Raw genomic sequence first — 17,872 nt, forward strand, 5'->3', positions numbered from 1 at the left:
AGATACAGAACGGCAAGAATACACACACACACACACATACACATTCACACTCAGACAGAGACTCTCACACTTCAAGAGCCAACACCTCAACTCTGTGAGGGGACAGGGATGTGGGAGACATAGAGAGTGGCATCTCTGAGATTAGGTGCCCTAAAACCTAAAGTAAATCCCTCAGATCCAGACTTAGCCAAAACTAATTCCCCCAAGCCAAGGTTCTTGATCCCACTTTTTCGGGAAAATGTCTGACCACTTGAGGTCAAATTTGTTTTTGTCCAGCTGTCACAACAGAATTAATGGATAAGACTCTCTCCCGTTATGTATATATATATATATATATATATATATATATATATATATATATATATATATATATATATATATATGTGTGTGTGTGTGTGTGTGTGTGTGTGTGTGTGTGTGTGTGTGTGTGTGTGTGTGTGAGAGGGATATATATATATGTATATATATATATATATATATATATATATATATATATATATATATATCCCTCATACATACAAACACACAAACACACACACACACACACACACACACACACACACGCACGCACACACACTCATTAAAGACATTAGTTCAATTACAACATTGTTTATTGTAATCATTCATCATAAAGATACAGTTCATTCTTTCCATTTGATCTAACAGTGTGTGTTTTGGCTCAACTGTATTTACTCTGAGGTCTTTTAGTATGTGAAACTACAGTAATGCCCTATGTAAGGGATTGATTAAGCCATCATGAACACAAACAGAATGTACAGCAGGTACATTGTGTTAGAAGTTATTATTTAGCCCCTAGTCTCCTCTTGCCCTAAACAAGTTATCAAATGCATCTCTAAGTCGGACCAAATCCCTCTCCCTGTGCAATCACAGCCACTTTGATGATTAACGAAAGTCAGGAGCCAACCACATTTCTGATGGCAGCCATTGTACATTGTTAGATGGTGGGGCAGTAGTATTGTAAAGTGTGCCTGATTCGAGGGGTATTTGACTGTGTGACTGTAGGGCAGTTGACACACTCTGGTTGACATAGGATAACATAAATGGTACAGTAAGGCATATAGAGGGAGGTGAGAGGCCCAAATACTTTATGGGGTCACAGGGAAACATGGATCAGAAGCTGACAGTGATTGGTGGGCTGTAGTTAAGCCCAGGGTGTTAACAAGAGAGGAGACAGCATAGTGAAGTGTCCGATGTGTAACCTTTTAAGAGGTTTAAGATCATTAAGTCAAGACAGAGATTACTAGTGTTTTGGTCCTGAATGTGAGTACAGCCACGAGGACTCTGGCATTGATTAAACAGCTATATCAGTTAGTAGTGTATAAAGCTATTTCTTGTCAGTGTGATCTTTATTTGACACATTAACGGTGGACTCAGCAGGCTGTAAATCTATCTATCTGTTATCTTCGTGGGAGAATAGAAAACTTCTATGTTTAAAAAACGTCTGCCACAATAAAGACGTTCCTTCATGGCTCCGATATAAGCGAGCCCAAAAATCAGCACCATGGACAGCGCACAACAGAGATCACAAGCGAATAGTTATTCAAACTTAGCTGCTATTAGGGCAAGCTTTGTGTGTTCGTATTCGTATTTCAAACTTCACAGAATAGGCACAACCCTTAACAGCATTCCTATTTTCTATTGATTAAGTTCATAATAGTGAGGCGTCTGTACATGGGCTTACTGAGTTCATGAGATAAGTCTTTAAAATGGGGACAATGAATCAAGAGGACTATTCAATAGCAACTCTGCTACTGACAGAGTTTAACAGGCTACATCTATTCTGCCTGCTGTCACTATTGTAGTTTCTTAGGCTATCTCACACTAAACATCCAGGACTCTTGAGTGAGATTCGGATCAAGTTTCGCGGAATGCGACACTAAGATTTTATTTCGAGTCGATAGTTAATTAAAGCGGCGACCCTCCGCGCGCTAGATGTGATTGGGGCCCGGACAGGGAGGAGGCTGTGACCGGGTGCAGTAGCGGTTGATATTGTCCATCATCGGGCGGCTTATCGGCACGTTCCCGCGAAGCAGAGGCTCCTCTCGCCTTTGATGTACGACGTAATTACTAAGCTAATAATGGCCTTGCGCCGAAACGCTGCATGCGTGGCGGGAGATCCATCAGCCCGTTCACTGCCTTGACATCATTATCACGCGCTAATCAGCGTTTAAAAGAGAGAGAAGAGGGACCTGATGAGGACTTCCAAAAATGAGAGCCTGTTTCAAACAAAAAGTGGTCAGTGACATCGAACTAGGCTTATTTGTTTTAAACACATTTAGGGCCGGTTTCACAGACAAGGTTTGAACCTAGTCCTAGACTAAAAAGCATCCTCTGTGGCAATTTGCCATTGAAAGTGTGAATTAGTCCAGGACTAGGCTTAAGCCTTGTCTGTGAAACCCTTAAAGTCCAGTTTCTGAAAACAGATTTGGACAACATAGAAAAAACGTCTCAGGCCTATTTTGGCAACCGGTCTGATAATGAACAGCTCGAGAATGTAGGCTACAGTAGGCTACTAAAACATCGACCATATAGGCCTATGTAACATGCTGGCCTAGCCCATATGATATAATTGGCACGGCACTCGTTCAATGTGAATGGTTAATAACTGAATCACTGAAAACATTCATTTATATGCACATTTTTGTTAATTGTGAGTTTCACCGATTTATTTATTTATTCACTATTGGCCAAACATATACAGTATGTAAAATGTCTTCCAACTTTTTCTACTGTGCCTGCCGTGAAATAGACCTAGGCATAGGCCTACCCTATAGACCAGTACCCTATTTCCTTTGGTTATCGATTTCTACATGTTTAATTAAAACGGTCATATCTCCCTCCTGTCTCTTTCTTATGCTGACAGTGCTGTAAGTGCCGTGGCGAGGGCTTCGACGACGGCACTGCAAGATGCTTGCGAAAAGCAGGTCAAAGCTATTTTGAGTCAAGATCCGCACATCTGGAAGTCAGCGAGAAAGGGTTATCGATGAATGCCTTAGAACTCCTACGCTATGTTAACTTTAGGAATGCCTGCCCCATCGGATTCTTGTTTCTCTGTAGCAATGCTCTCAGTGGTGCTCTCCGTGCTCCTCTGGGCTTGAGGGTGTAGGTCCGTCACGAAACGCTGCTTTGATTGAACCCAGTTGATCGCCAGGGGTAGGTTATGCGCGCGCTCCTGAGTGAAAGTTCTGAATTTGCCACTTCGCCCTTTTTAGGTGTTGGTATATAGGGGACCGCACACATTTTCAATCTGCCTACCGGTCTCCCTCTAAAGGCAACTCCTCCAACTCCTCCCTCCATGATGCGATAGCTGGCTGAGTAGATTTTTCAGATCCAGGGCTAAACGTGTTCCGCATTTTTTGAGCCTCTCTCTCTCGCTCCCTCTCTCCCTCTCTCTGCCCTCTGGTGGTGAGAGGCCAGTGCCGATGTTCATAGGTCCTCTTTTTCAGCACGCGGGTCGCTTCTGGAGTGACAACTGGCACCTTGGATGCGGGACTGGCGCGAGGGAGGCACCGCGAAATACAGAATGTGCTGGCAATAGGGCTGCTCTTCCGCGGTGTGCGTTTTCGGGAAGAAAGAGGGGAGCTTGCGCGAGTCATTGAGCGGGTATCCGTTGTTGGGAAAACCCGTGAAGATGCTGTGGAATTGGAGGATCCTCTTTTCGCACGTGTGCTGTACCACCTTCCTTCTGTTTTGGATTACCCTAGGCACGACTGTCGTGGACGTGGTAGGGTCCCAGCAAGGGATTCCATTATCAGTGTGAGTAGAGACGGTTTTATATCTGTGCCTTAAAACTTTTTTATATAAACCGTGTCAGACATACTCAGACCTTATTTTGCATTATAGCTATAGCCTGCAGCTATTTACTCTTGGTGGAGAATCATTTAGGGGCCACATTGAAAAATAAACTGTAAACTTCTGTTGTAGTTTACAATTAGTCTGCAGTAAGAACAGTCTGTGTCAAATAATAGCCTATACTATGATATAATAATGATAATAAGAAATTGCTAATGACAATACTGTACTCAATACTCTGTACTAGGGTTGCACTGCAGTTCCTCAGCGTACAGTTTATGAAATACAGTCATTTATAATAACTTTATCTATAATTCATAACACACGCATCAGCACAAAACAAACATTACAGGATGTTGATCACTTATTTTATAGAGTGATTTTAATGATCTATAATATATTTGACATAGAATATTGTATAGAAAATCAAATAGTCTTTCCTGGTCATATTTACTGTAACAACATTTATGACAAAACAAACTAACTTTTATATTTGGGTATTAATAATATCAAGGCACTCATCAAATGCTCGGTTGATATATTGTAAAGCTTCAATAATGAGCTCTGCAGCTAGTATTATGTGTTTAGTGCTTATGAATGCTTTACTTAAATCATTACCAACTACCATCAGATGTCAGGCTTGGAAACAATCACCCATGGTGTGTAAAAACCTGTTGCAAATCTATGTATCTTAACCCATATGCTTATTTGTGAGAGACCATTACAATAACGTTTTACATTGTCCATTGTAAAGCTGAAGTCAATGTATTCAGGAACACAGTATCATTTATTCCTGCCATATAACAAAGAATAGACAAAATATTAACCACTTACTTAAAACATTACAATTGTTTATTGTAGTGTTGAGCTGCATTTATTTCGTTTTGTACATTTACTTTAGGCTACATTAATGGAATCTTAATGGCATCTCACAGAATCCTCCCGTGCTTTGTCAAACTGAACTGCTAAGAACTGAAACATTTACTGTTTTGTTCCAGTGTGAAGCTATGGGCATCAGCGTTTGGTGGAGAAATTAAATCAATTTCTGCAAAATATTCTGGGTCCCAGCTGCTGCAGAAGGTACAGTATCTCAGTATCTTTCTTTCCTCAATATTCCTCACACTCCTTCCTTTCCTCATAGCTCATTCCCTCAGTCTATATCAAATTAACATAAAGTGTTCAATATCGGTAAGAGTTTTAGCTCTGAATATTCCCTGCGTACTGTAGCTCTATAGCCTATTTGTTCGGAATACACACGCACACACACTCACAGTCACAGTCACACACACACACACACACACACACACACACACACACACACACACACACACACACACACACACACACACACACACACACACACACACACACACACTCTCTCTCTCTCATAATGAGCTCTCTCATACTCTCCCTTTCCCTGTCTGTCTGTCTGTCTCCCCCCCCCCCCCCCCCCCCTCCACACATACACACTGTACGCTGTAATGCTGCTTTTTACTCTAATGGTTGCCGACACATTTTTGTGTCTCGGCTGAATACTGATGTGTTGTGTCAAAGAAGACTCAGGTGTGTGGATCAGAGGCTCAGCTGGTTGTGTATGTGTGTGTGTGAGTGTGTGTGTGTGTGTGTGTGTGTATGTGTGTGTGTGTGTGTGTGTGTGTGTGTGTGTGTGTGTGTGTGTGTGTGTGTACTCGACATAGCCCATTAACCACAGCACTGTTTCCTCTCTCATCTCATCTCCAGTTCACTCTCTGGAGTCAAGAGTTTCAACCCCAGGACATAAACGCGACAAGGAAACAAATTGAATAAGAGTGTGTGGGATGGGATGTGGTTGGATGGGAGTCGGGGAGGAGAGGGAGGAACTAGAGAGAGACCGATAAAAAAAACGAAAATATTACAGGAAATCCCTATTCACGTAAATGACCACTTGGTGGCAGACGTGGACTCCCTACTTTGCACAGAGGTTACATGAGCCCTTGGCATAGTGTCATCTAAGTGGAGGAGTGCAATGTACTGCACTCTATGTTTTGAACCTGTGTCTCACAGTAACTTCTTTCAAGTGAAGGTAATGTACTCCAAGCAGTGTACACTACAATAGGCTGTGTTCATTGTAGTTCTTATAATTAGACAGTGGAGGTTTTGCACTACCTGTGTATGTGATCAGTGTTCTACCAAGTATTATGTACAGAGTTTGTGGTGTAGGTCTACTCAAGGCATTTTGTAGTTAGTGTCCTATAGGCAATAATGACCCAATCCAAATTTGCGATCCATGCACATAAGTTAAATCTTCCTTGCAAAAGAGCAATGATTTACGCCTGGATAGCAAATTCAGTTCCAATGTATTGTGCTCATATAGAACTTCAATTGGGCCACAAATAAAATAATGAATATTAAATGAATTTGATTAATTTAATTATCTTAAATGTGTGTGCATGGAAGTTGCACTGATAAGTAGTGGATGACCAGAACAGAGGAAAACCTGATCGTGTAATGCATAGAATAGAATGAGGAATGGTGTTTGATACAATGAGCCCGTTCTCCAATTTCTACCTCCACCAGCGCTCCACTGCTATATACAGTGTAGGTGGTGTGTACTGTGGTTCTGTGTGAGTGCATTGCAAACTCATTGATGATGAATGTGAGGAGATAAATATCATCATCCAACATCATTCATCAGCCTCTCACTGTGTGTGTGTGTGTGTGTGTGTGTGTGTGTGTGTGTGTGTGTGTGTGTGTGTGTGTGTATGTGTGTGTGTGTGTGTGTGTGTGTGTGTGTGTGTGTGTGTGTGTGTGTGTGTGTGTGTGTGTGTGTGTGTGTGTGTGTGTGTGTGTGTGTGTGATAAGGAGGTGATCAGTACAGCACTGGGCTGCTGCAATCCTAACCACCAACTGCTATCAATGTACACACTGCTGCTGCACCACTGAAATGCTCTATACAGTATGTGTGTGTGTGTGTGTGTGTGTGTGTGTGTGTGTGTGTGTGTGTGTGTGTGTGTGTGTGTGTGCGTGTGTGCGTGTGTGCGTGTGTGCTTGCATGTGTGTGAGAGAGAGACAGTGAAAGAGAGAGAGAGAGACAGAGAGAGAGAGAGAGAGACAGAGAGAGAGAGAGAGAGAGAGAGAGGGAGAGAGAGAGTGGTAGTAGTAGTAGTAGTAGTAGTAGTAGCAGTAGTAGTAGTAGTAGTAGTAGTAGTAGTAGTAGTAGTAGCAGTAGTAGTAGTAGTAGTAGTGTACTTTGGTTGTGAACGTGTATTGGTGTGTGTGGGAGTGTGCATTAGAGTCACATCACACATCAATTTCCATGTCCCCTGCAGCATTATTCTGCAATTGCGTTGTCCACTGAGAACACTCAATGCTAAGATGTCCCCAGCAGTGTTGTTTTCTTTTTTGCATATGTAAGCACTTTCTTCTTGTTCCTATTCATGGAAGCATGACTGGGTGAGAACACCATTCAGCCAATCAGCACAAACCAGTGAGGTGGGGAAGCACAGCTGGATCGTTAGGGTTGATCGTTAAGGATGATCATTATGTGCTTTATGGTGAATTACCAGATTTTTACACAGAGCTCCAGTGTGGAACAGGAGTAGGCAGGATGTAGGCAGGATGTGCTGTGGTGAGTGTGACTCCTCTGGCCTTAGTTAGGCCTCATCCTCACATCAGTCATTACTCTAATCAATAATCATGATCAGTGCTACTGATGGATGGGGTTTAACCTCACCCTGATGACTGGGAGAGTGAGAGGGAGGGGAAATGGGGGTAGGGGGGGTTTGGGTGCTGAGGCGGGGAGGACAGGCGTGAAATGAACTGTTCCGCTTCAGTGCTCGCCCACACTCTTCCTTTCACTTGGTAATTTGTCGTCTCATGTACTGGGATTTCTGTGTGTGAGTGTGTTTGTATGTGTGTGTGTGTGCGTATTATGGGCAGTGTGTGTTTACATGATATGAGAAGTGTATAAAGGAGTGTGTGTGTGTGTGTGTGTGTGTGTGTGTGTGTGTTGTGTGTGTGTGTGTGTGTGTGTGTGAGAGAGAGAGAGAGAGAGAGAGAGAGAGAGAGAGAGAGACAGAGACAGAGACAGAGACAGAGAAAGAGAGATATGAAGGTGTGTGTGTGGGTGGGGATAAGAGATGTGCAGGGTGTGTGTATTGAGGTTATGTTATATTCCTTTGTGTTCTGTTGGGCTTTGTTCTATAACAGTGCAGGTGCTGCATATACAGCAGACTCAGCATTATGTGAAGTGTAGTTCATTATCCAGAATCGCCGAAGCTTGACACGTTATTATCTTTCTCCTGTGCATTTGACTCCATTTCAATTACCCTCCATCCGTGCGTGGCCTTCAGACTCACACTCAGCCCCGCCCCCTAGGCCCTTGCCCACCCAGCCTGCATTTCCAGCGAATCAGAGACAGAGCCACAGCTTGTCAGCCAATTACTGTGACAAGATAAAGCGTATCAATCATTCAATGTAGCAGGATACATCTTATCAGCCAATCATCTGAGTCTTGCTGCAGCTTGTCAACCAGTTTTTGAGACAAGGGAAGGCTTGTTAAACTTTCTCGCGCTGCAGTTTCAGAGGTCCTATGAGAGGTGGTGTGTTTTTCTTCATCTGGTGGGTGTGGAAAAAGACACAGCATGGGGGTTTCTCATCTGCGTGTGTCATAATCTACATAGTGTCGAGGTTTAAAATGCCACTACAAACCACACGGCTCATTCCCTCAATCTAAAACGAATTAACATAAAGTTTCCAATATCGGCAAGAATTTTCACTCCGAATGTTCACTGAATACTGTAGCTCTAGCCAATAGCCTCTCTCTCTCTCTCTCTCTCTCTCTCTCTCTCTCTCTCTCTCTCTCTCTCTCTCTCTCTCTCAACATTTTGGTTGATATAACATTTGTAGCAGGCATTTGTTTATAATTATGTATAAATGGCTATCGGAAACATAAGATTTACAAATGACAAATTACGTGATATATGTGCCCCGAGACAGACTATGTTTTCATTGTTTTATTTTTAAGACATAAGAGATTATGGTTTGTTAAATTATGATGACTGTATCAAAGTAAAAGTACATTATTTTTGGTTCTTTTTCTTTGTTTACAGAAATATAAGGAATTTGAAAAGTCCGTCAGAGTGGAAGAAATTGACGGCGAAAAACTGGTAAAAAACTTATCGGAGAGGATGGAGGAAATGTTTCGGAGAAAAGCTGAGGCCATGCGGGTACGTCACCTTTTCTTCGATCTACTGTACAGTAAAGATTATTTCTTAGATGAGACAACGCAACGCAACACTGAATTGTATGTCTTGCTTAAAACTGTTATCAAACATCAAATTGGACTGCACTATAAACTTCTTGGCCAGAGGTTTTAGAGTTGTTATGTTTTTGTTTTTGTATTATTATTATTAGGGCTATTATTATTATTATTATTATTATTATTATTATTATTATTATTATTATTAGCATATTAATAGTAGTAGGCCTAGTATCAGTAGTAGTAGTAGTAGTAGTAGTAGTAGTAGTAGTAGTAGTAGTAGCAGCAGCAGCAGCAGCAGCAGCAGCAGTAGTATTAGTAGTAGTAGGCTATAGTATTAGGCCTATTATGCGCACTAACCAATTTTTGGCATTTTATCACATATGCCAATGATATGAAATATAACCAATTATATTTCTGCCTGTCGGAAATTGGCTATTTTTACGCCTATGGTAGAAGATTCATAACATCCGTTTATAAAGTTTGTTGCAAAAGGCAATTACACCTGGTGTCGCATTTCATCCAGCGACGAGGTCCAATGCTATTTACTTTCCCAATCCGGAAGGCATTCTCGGAGACAGATAAAGTCGTCAGACATTTATGTAGGACCTGAGCGGAGAGGTGCATGTAGCCTATTTTAATTGTAACCCCCAGTGAGTGGTGTGAGATGATAACGTTTATCTCTCGCCGCCAGATCTCCTGGCTCCATTGTATTAGCCTACCCGGTTGTAATTCAATATAATTCGTTATTTACAACGCACGTTTTCAATGTGTAGGCATATGGCTATTGCAGTGGCAGTGCTGTAAATTGGCCGAATGCTTCATTTGTAACCAAATCCAAGTAACTAAATTGCCTAGGCCTATTTTAAAAGCGCTCTTCGGATGCGAATGATAAAAATCGCATTAGATGGCGTCTTTATAATAGGCCTAGTTAAAATAAAATTAGTGATCTTCAGCAGTAGTTCAGTTACAAAATTCCGACACTTTATTGAAATGAAACACACAATAGTCGGTATCCCATACTTTGAGTGGGTCTATTTGAAATTAAAAAATAATATAAAACAGAGTGTAGCCTATTGAGCAGACAGTTTTATTGTTTTTTTTTTATTATTATTTGGCTTGATACCAGGTCAAAGATTTGTGCTTTCATTTGGAACATTTATTTTTCCCATGTAGGCTCATTGTTGACAACACAATCTACTAAGACTGAAACGTAGGTGTGGAAATAAATGTAGTTTAACTGTCACAAAAGAGTTTGCGCCATAGCCACCATTTTTGTTTGCGTTGCAGCTATTTTTGACGTGCTCGACAGTTATTAATTACCTGTTCCAGAACGACAGCGGTGACTGTAGATGTTAAGGTGGCATTTCTTCCAAAACACGCCGGCAAGCACATTTCAAGGAGGGGAATATTGAAAAATATTGGTATTGCACGTCATGGGATCTGGTTCCAAGCTGGGTCAGCTGACAATCAATCATCTTATGGCATCCACATTCTGCCTTGAGAGGGACCCAGAATGGGAAATGCATTGCACACACACATTTTCTACATTTCTTGATGTTTTCATGCAGCTTTCAGAGGTAAGGCCTGCCTTTTGTGTGAAGCAGGTTATTCTACTGTGCTGCTGAAAAAATATAAAATAAACAGAACAAATAAAACCAAAATAGTGAACTAATTATAAGCCAATAGAATTCTTTATAAATCAGGTAAGGTCCTCTAAAATTGTAGGTAGATAACCTGAAATGATTCAAGAATCACGGTTTTAACGGTCATAATTGGGAAATATCTGCAAATGTGAAAAATTATTAAATGATAATGCAGAAGGTTAAATATCCTCTGCCTTTGCTCACATGAAGGTGATGATGCACTGTGACTGCCTATAGCTCGAGCTGTCCTGTCCAATCGACCATTTCTCTACACCCATAGAGGCTGTCTGATATTACATTGGGTCAAAAAACTCCTGGTTTTGTGTGATGACTTTGAGTTGAACTTGTGTGATGATGATGGTTCCCCTCTGTCCTGTCCTGTCCTGTCCCTCACTCCACCCCACCCCCATCATCCCCCCTCAGCGGCTTGTGGAGGCAGCCGAGGAAGCCCATCTACAGCATGAGGAGAACCCCGATCTGGAGGTGAGAGATGTGCGGGAAAGGAAGAGACAATGAGAGAAAGAGAAAGGGAAAGGGGCTGATGTGGGAAAGAGAAGGGCAATTGAGTGTAAAAGAAAGAAGTTGTGTAAAATGGAAAAAGGGAGAACTTTGCAAAGCCTGCATGAAAATGTGAGAGGAGGGGGAAAGGTTTAGTGCCTGATGGCATTGGCAGTGTCCTTCACATTAATACCCTGTCAGCTTTATGATACATAATGCTTCTGTAATAAGCAATGCTGCATACATTAAGAATGCTATACCATGTGTGTCATAACTCACACTGATTGTTTTAAAGCATAATCATTTTTCAAAAGTATCCTGTGAATGTGTCACCATTGAGTGAGTGGCGATTTCTTTTGTAAACCACCATTGAAATTCACACAACTTCAGTACCATGGTACCATAGGGTACTTTTCCTCAGATATTCTGAATGCAATGCAACATTACAGTATGTTGGTTTTTATGCATCAGGAAGTGCGATCAAACCACAAAATGATTTCTGCTCTGTTGAATCAAACTTCTTTGAATTTGTTTACACTACATGACTGTAATTGAAATGAATGTGAGAGTAAATATATTTATATTTCCATTATGTCAATCTCTGTGCTGCACATGCTCACGTGTGGTCTCTCCATGTGCAGAGTTGTACAGCACTCGCCATTGTGTTCAGGACATTATTTAGCTGCACTATTATTGCTGGATTCTGTCTCCCTTTCTTGGCGCAGTGAGCTTCCCCTCTCAATGCGGTGGGAATGCAGTAATTCTGTCACAGTGAGAATGTTCTCTCCCTCTCTCTCTCTCTCTCTCTCTCTCTCTCTCTCTTTCTCTCTCGCTCTCTCTCTCTCTCTCTCTCTCTCTCTCTCTCTCTCTTCTCTCTCGCTCTCTCTCTCTCTCTCTCTCTCTCTCTCTCTCTCTCTCTCTCTTTCTCTCTCTCCCTCTCCCCAGTAGACAAAGATGAATGAAACTCTTATGCACAGTGCAATGTTCCACTTTTCCGCCTGTAGATTGGAAACTCACTCGGGCAACAGAACACTTTGAAATAATGGCGGTAATTTCCAGTTAATAGAAGCATTTACATCACATGAATTGCTGATTAACCATTGCTTGCCAGTTTGTCTGGTGATTGTATGAATACATACAAATAAACAGGCAGGGACGTCATTATCGCTGTTAGGATCATCTAAATGTCTACATTATCACCTTCTAAATGTTTTTCTGCTCAGTACTTTATATCATTTTTCCATCAATCTACAATTATCCGGCAGTTTTGGATAACAATCCACCATATGACATGCTGAGCTTTGACTAAATATAAACAGATGTTAATGACACAGTATATCCATCTTCTTTCTCACAATGATAATTAACCAAATTATTTAAGATCATTTAATCTTATTTTGTGATTTGTAATTTGCTGAGCTAACATACTGTATGTTATTGTTGATATTCTTTTGCCTCATAATCTACAAGATGAAGAGATTTAAAGAGTGTAAAAGAAAAAGCAGTTAATTTCCAAAGGTCATGCTTTATAATTTAATATTCTACCATTATTGCTCATAAATGTGTATGCACAAAACAGTTCTTTTAGAAATATGATTTTTTTTTCAAGATTATTTTCAATAGGATGTCTGCACTCGTATCTGTTAAACTATCTGTTGGACTACGTCCAAATTAATTAACGATTTGCTTGTCTTCTAAAGAATGTGCCATTCTTACTAATTTTGAGATATGCATTTATAAGCTACATTTAACTTTATTTTGCTCCACATGACAGGTCGGTAGTCCGTTGTGAAGTAAGCGTACCAAATTGAAGTAAAACATAAAATAAATAACATGATATTAAAATATATGCGATAAGGATAGGCCTATTTAATTTTATAACATCAGACTGTTTGCCGCATCATTTAATCAAAAGCTTGCCGTTTTCTGACACCATGCATTTTTCAGGCACCATTTCCCCAGCCAAGACGTGATAAGACGGCTTCTCTTATCTCGACTGTCTTATTTATGACTGGGGTGTTTTACATTGACTTGTGTCATACTGCCCAGAGTTCAAGGGCGTGCAGCATAACTCTGAAATATGTGTGACTTATGGTAGGCTCGGCCTACCGCAAGGTGATTTCTTTTTCCAATGTGCACACTATCATCCGTGTCGCTTGGTCGTTCATATGAGGCTACTAACTATTAGGCTATTTACAAAAAAAACTGAAACAGAAAGAAGAAGAAAATGAACACGGGGTAAAAGTTTGTTATGGAGCTGTGGCTGTATTTTGATTTGTTGACTGATAAGCCAAAACAAAAATAACATTTGAAGTCAGTCCCGTGTTTGGCACATGGTATTAATAGCCTTATTGGTTGGTATTGGAAGTTTTAGATTTAAAAAAAAGAAAAGAAAAAAAAGGAAAAGGAAAACGATACTATTAGATCCAGACAATTCAGAATACATAGTAAAAATTAACGGGAAGTAAATAAATTCACTCCAACAAAGAGTAGGCTGTTGACGAGGCAACAACGAATTGTGCTGTTTTCTGTTGTAGCCTAGGTCTATACTATTCTACTTCAGTAATCAAAGCGCATATTCGTTTTTACTAATACCTATTCTTTGTATTTAAGTACATTATATTTCCAATGGCGTTGTTCCCCTCTTCTTGATTTTATATGAGATACATACTCTACTCCCACTAGATTCTGAAATTCGGAAAACAGCCTAATACTCATTGCAGTTTGTACGGCAGAATGTGTTCTCACTTTTCACAACCATTGCATTTGAAATTATTGATTAGTATATATTAGAGAGGGGTTTCAATTTTCTATAGCATGTTTTTCGGCACATGTTGTGATTATTTATATATATATATATATATATATATATATATATATATATATATATATATATATATATATATAGTGATATATTGTTGCTGTGTATTGGTTATTTGTAGTTATTGCAACAGCGATCCTGCTAACCTGGCAAGGAGTTGGTCCAGAGACTTTGATAAGGACACTCTCAAGGGCGTTGTAATATGCTGCAACTCCATGAGGGAATATTGTAAAGAAAACCCACTACTGTAAGACCCGAGCCCCTGCGACACATTGCATATGACCCACGCTAGGCCCGTTAGACCTACTGCAGAACTCCACTGGCTCCAGTGCAGGGCCCAGCTCCTAGTAGAAGGACCCAGCCACAGAATTAGCATAAAAACACAGCTCTCTGCAGCAGGGCTTGGCTAACTGTGCCGGGGTAAGAGTCAGTGGAGCGTCTCAGGGAGCTGCAGTGTCCCCTGCCTTGCTCTACAGTAATAACCCTGGTGGTTAGCGTGCTTAACGTACAGTGCTATCAGTTCTGCTGAGGGTGCACATTTTTCTCCCCCCGCCCCTCCTCCCCCCTCCCCTCCTCCCAGCCTCAGCCCGTCAGAGGGGCGACCAGGCGTGGTATGAGCTGTCAGTGGCTGCTTTATGGTGATGCCGGTGCGGCCTCCCCCGAGAACAGTGCAGAGTCCATCACCCCCCTACTACCCCAACCCCATACTGAGGAACGGGGGCCACAGCCAGGCTGCTTAGACAGAATGAGAGAGTCTCTCCTCTTACAGGGTCCACAGGATCAGCCTGTGAAGGACAGGACAATCAAACACTCAAAGTTTCACTTTAGAGAAGTCAGATTGCTCTTAACCTCTTATCCAGAGTGCTGGAGCTAACCACTGCTAGTGTGTTTCACTCCACCATATTTCAAACCTATGCACCAAACCAAACCAAGCACTGTACTTGACTCTGGTTTTGGATACATGGTCTATATGCAGTTCTAAATCTGGCTTAACCAGTTCTAAATCTGGCTGTCCAAAAGGAATCAGGTATCAGGTATCAGGTTACTCTTGTGTTTGTCTCATATTGTGTTGTTTTTCTCATCAGTATGAGTACTTCAACGCTGTGCTGATCAACGAGGTGGATGAGGAGGGCAACAATGTGGAGCTTGGTGGAGAGTTCATCCTGGAGCCCAACGAACACTTCAACAGCCTGCCTGTCAACCTCAGCCTCAGCGTGGTGCAGGTGCCCACAAACATGTACAACAAAGGTACCGTAGGAGTGCATTACCCAACAAATGTCAATCAGTTATCAAATATAATTGATTTATTCATGATAAATGATAAGTTATCATTTATTCTACATATAACATGTGCACTGTATCCAAACATGGAAAGGAGACGAAGGAGCACCACAGAGGTGAGACAGGACTGGAGGGTGCTCTGGCCATGACATTGTCACTGCTGGCTGGGTGGAGGGGATCGATAATGTTCCAGAGATACCCTGAGCAGTCACAGGCCTCTCCAAGATGTTGGAGAGAAAGAGTGTGATTGTGTGTGTGTGTGTGTGTGTGTGTGTGTGTGTGTGTGTGTGTGTGTGTGTGTGTGTGTGTGTGTGTGTGTGTGTGTGTGTGTGTGTGTGTGGGGGGGGGGTGTTCTTTGGCAGTGGCTGTTCAGCTGTTACTTGTTTTATAGCTGAGTGTGTCACCTCTCTCTCTCTGTATAGCCTTGGCTTCCTTTGTTTGGCTGTAATGGCCTCCTCATTGCTCTCCACTCCCCTCTGTTCCCCCAGCACAAAGGGAGGCTTTCTGACAGGATCAGCCACTCGTGTGTGTCAGCCAGCAGAAGGATGGGAGGAGATGATTTAGTCACAGACATTGTGTCTCCACTAAGGGGGTCAATAAGGGACAAAGGTCAACTGTGCACTCCTGTTTCAGTGTTAATGATGATCATGATGATTACCCTTATTACAGTTTTTCTCTCCTGGTCTCTCTCCTGCCCACCACCACCTTTTCTCTCTCCCTCTCCTCCCCTCTCTCTACCCCCGTCTCACCACCCTCTCTCCCCCACTCCCAGATCCTGCTATAGTGAATGGGGTGTATTGGTCTGAGGCTCTGAATAAAGTGTTTGTGGATAATTATGAAAGAGACCCATCACTTATATGGCAGTACTTTGGAAGTGCTAAGGGCTTCTTCAGACAGTACCCTGGTGAGTTCTGTGTGTGCGTGTGTGTGTGTGCATGTGTGTGTGTGTGCATGTGTGAGTGTGGGGGAGGAACAGTGAGGGGGCAGTCACTGTATAAAAAAGGAAGAAATAAAATGGAATTGCTAAAAGAGTGATTTTGCTAATGTTGTAATTTTACACACCATCAGAGAGGATGCATATAGCAAATTAATCAGAATCTGAACCACTGTGTGCCTAGCCCAACTGTATATTTAAATTCTGTCCAAAGCTATGGCACCATACCAGAGCTATGAGACCATCACCAACACCATCACCTGACTGTAGCCATGCTGACTGCAGTGCTTTAACGCCAGCACAGAGATGTGGTATTAGTGGTAATAAAGAAATGGGTTGTTTCACACAGCACTTTTGATGTATGGATACCACTAATTTATGATTCATTTACAGTCATGTCTTCCTACCCACGACCAATGTGTACTGCCTATCTACTGCCCATGTGTACTACACCTCAGAAATGTGCCAACTGGACACTTATTCATTCATTCAACTGCACACCTTATTAATTTGGCTATGACATGTATCTGTATCTAAGTATGTTCTTCTGGTTCCAACCCCAGGGGTCAAATGGCATCCAGACCAGCATGGAGTCATCGCCTTCGACTGCAGGAACAGGAAGTGGTATGCCTTAGTTTGCATATCATGTCAATCTGGCTTGCTAGCACATGGATCTTCACACACAGATCTTGCTGCGCAGCATACATTATGATGCAATGTCATGACACCTGTTGCATGTTTGCTTAACTGTACCACATTTGACTACAATGTTTGCTGCATTGCAGTGCCAGTTCAGGATGGTATGGTGTGTGTTTTCCCTCCCTGCTGAAGGTACATCCAGGCAGCGACGTCTCCTAAAGACGTGGTGATCTTAGTGGACGTGAGCGGGAGCATGAAGGGCTTGAGACTGACCATTGCCAGACAAACCGTCTCATCTATACTAGACACACTTGGGGATGACGACTTCTTAAACATCATCGCTGTCAGTCTACTGTACCTTCATTTAAATTGACCTGTGTGTGTGTGTGTGTGTGTGTGTGTGTGTTTGTGTGTGTTTTTGTGTGTGTGTGTGTGTGTGTGTGTGTGTGTGTGTGTGTGTGTGTGTGTGTGTGTGTGTGATTTATAATTCCTCTCACATCTTCCTCTCTTCATATGTCTGTTCACAGTACAATCAGGAGGTCCACTATGTAGAGCCCTGTCTGAATGGGACGCTGGTACGAGCAGACAGAACAAATAAAGATGTGAGTTCTCTTCACACAGACAACCATGGAATTGTATGTAGATCATATCAGAGCTAATATGTTTGATTAACATTCAAATCTTCAATCTACGTCTTACCTTGTTATCTGGTAGCATTTCCGAGAACATCTGGACAAGCTGTTTGCCAAAGGGATTGGGTTGCTGGGTAATGCTTTAGCCGAAGCGTTCACCATTCTAAATGATGTAAGTTCAGCCTCAGTGTTTGATACTGTGGATTTGTTCATTCATACACTCATTTATTCAGCTGAGCAAACACAGCACATATTTTACAGTTGCACAAAAAACAGATAAACCAAAAGAGAAACACAAATCGGTGCTCAAGTGCAAGTGAGAATTCAGTGTAATCAAAGAATGTCTTCACTTGAATGAACATGGAGTAA

The 17,872-nt window shown here is 41.8% G+C and overlaps 1 protein-coding gene across 1 annotated transcript in view; it reads left to right on the forward strand.

Moving 5' to 3' along the window:
* Positions 1-3,652: 3,652 nt before the first annotated feature.
* Positions 3,653-17,872, forward strand: part of cacna2d3 (calcium channel, voltage dependent, alpha2/delta subunit 3) — a gene marked incomplete at its 5' end in the record, with an annotated part of 28,900 nt that continues 14,680 nt past the window's right edge. The window contains 10 exons of the mRNA XM_083668438.1: positions 3,653-3,777; positions 4,812-4,893; positions 8,904-9,020; positions 11,122-11,181; positions 15,103-15,265; positions 16,071-16,202; positions 16,796-16,856; positions 17,064-17,214; positions 17,399-17,473; positions 17,586-17,675. Of these exons, the coding sequence (XP_083524564.1) occupies positions 3,653-3,777; positions 4,812-4,893; positions 8,904-9,020; positions 11,122-11,181; positions 15,103-15,265; positions 16,071-16,202; positions 16,796-16,856; positions 17,064-17,214; positions 17,399-17,473; positions 17,586-17,675 (1,056 nt within the window). The remainder of the gene's footprint in view (positions 3,778-4,811; positions 4,894-8,903; positions 9,021-11,121; positions 11,182-15,102; positions 15,266-16,070; positions 16,203-16,795; positions 16,857-17,063; positions 17,215-17,398; positions 17,474-17,585; positions 17,676-17,872) is intronic.

The sequence above is a fragment of the Argentina silus genome (assembly GCF_951799395.1).
Source record: "Argentina silus genome assembly, chromosome: 4".
In the NCBI taxonomy this organism is placed as follows: domain Eukaryota; kingdom Metazoa; phylum Chordata; class Actinopteri; order Argentiniformes; family Argentinidae; genus Argentina; species Argentina silus.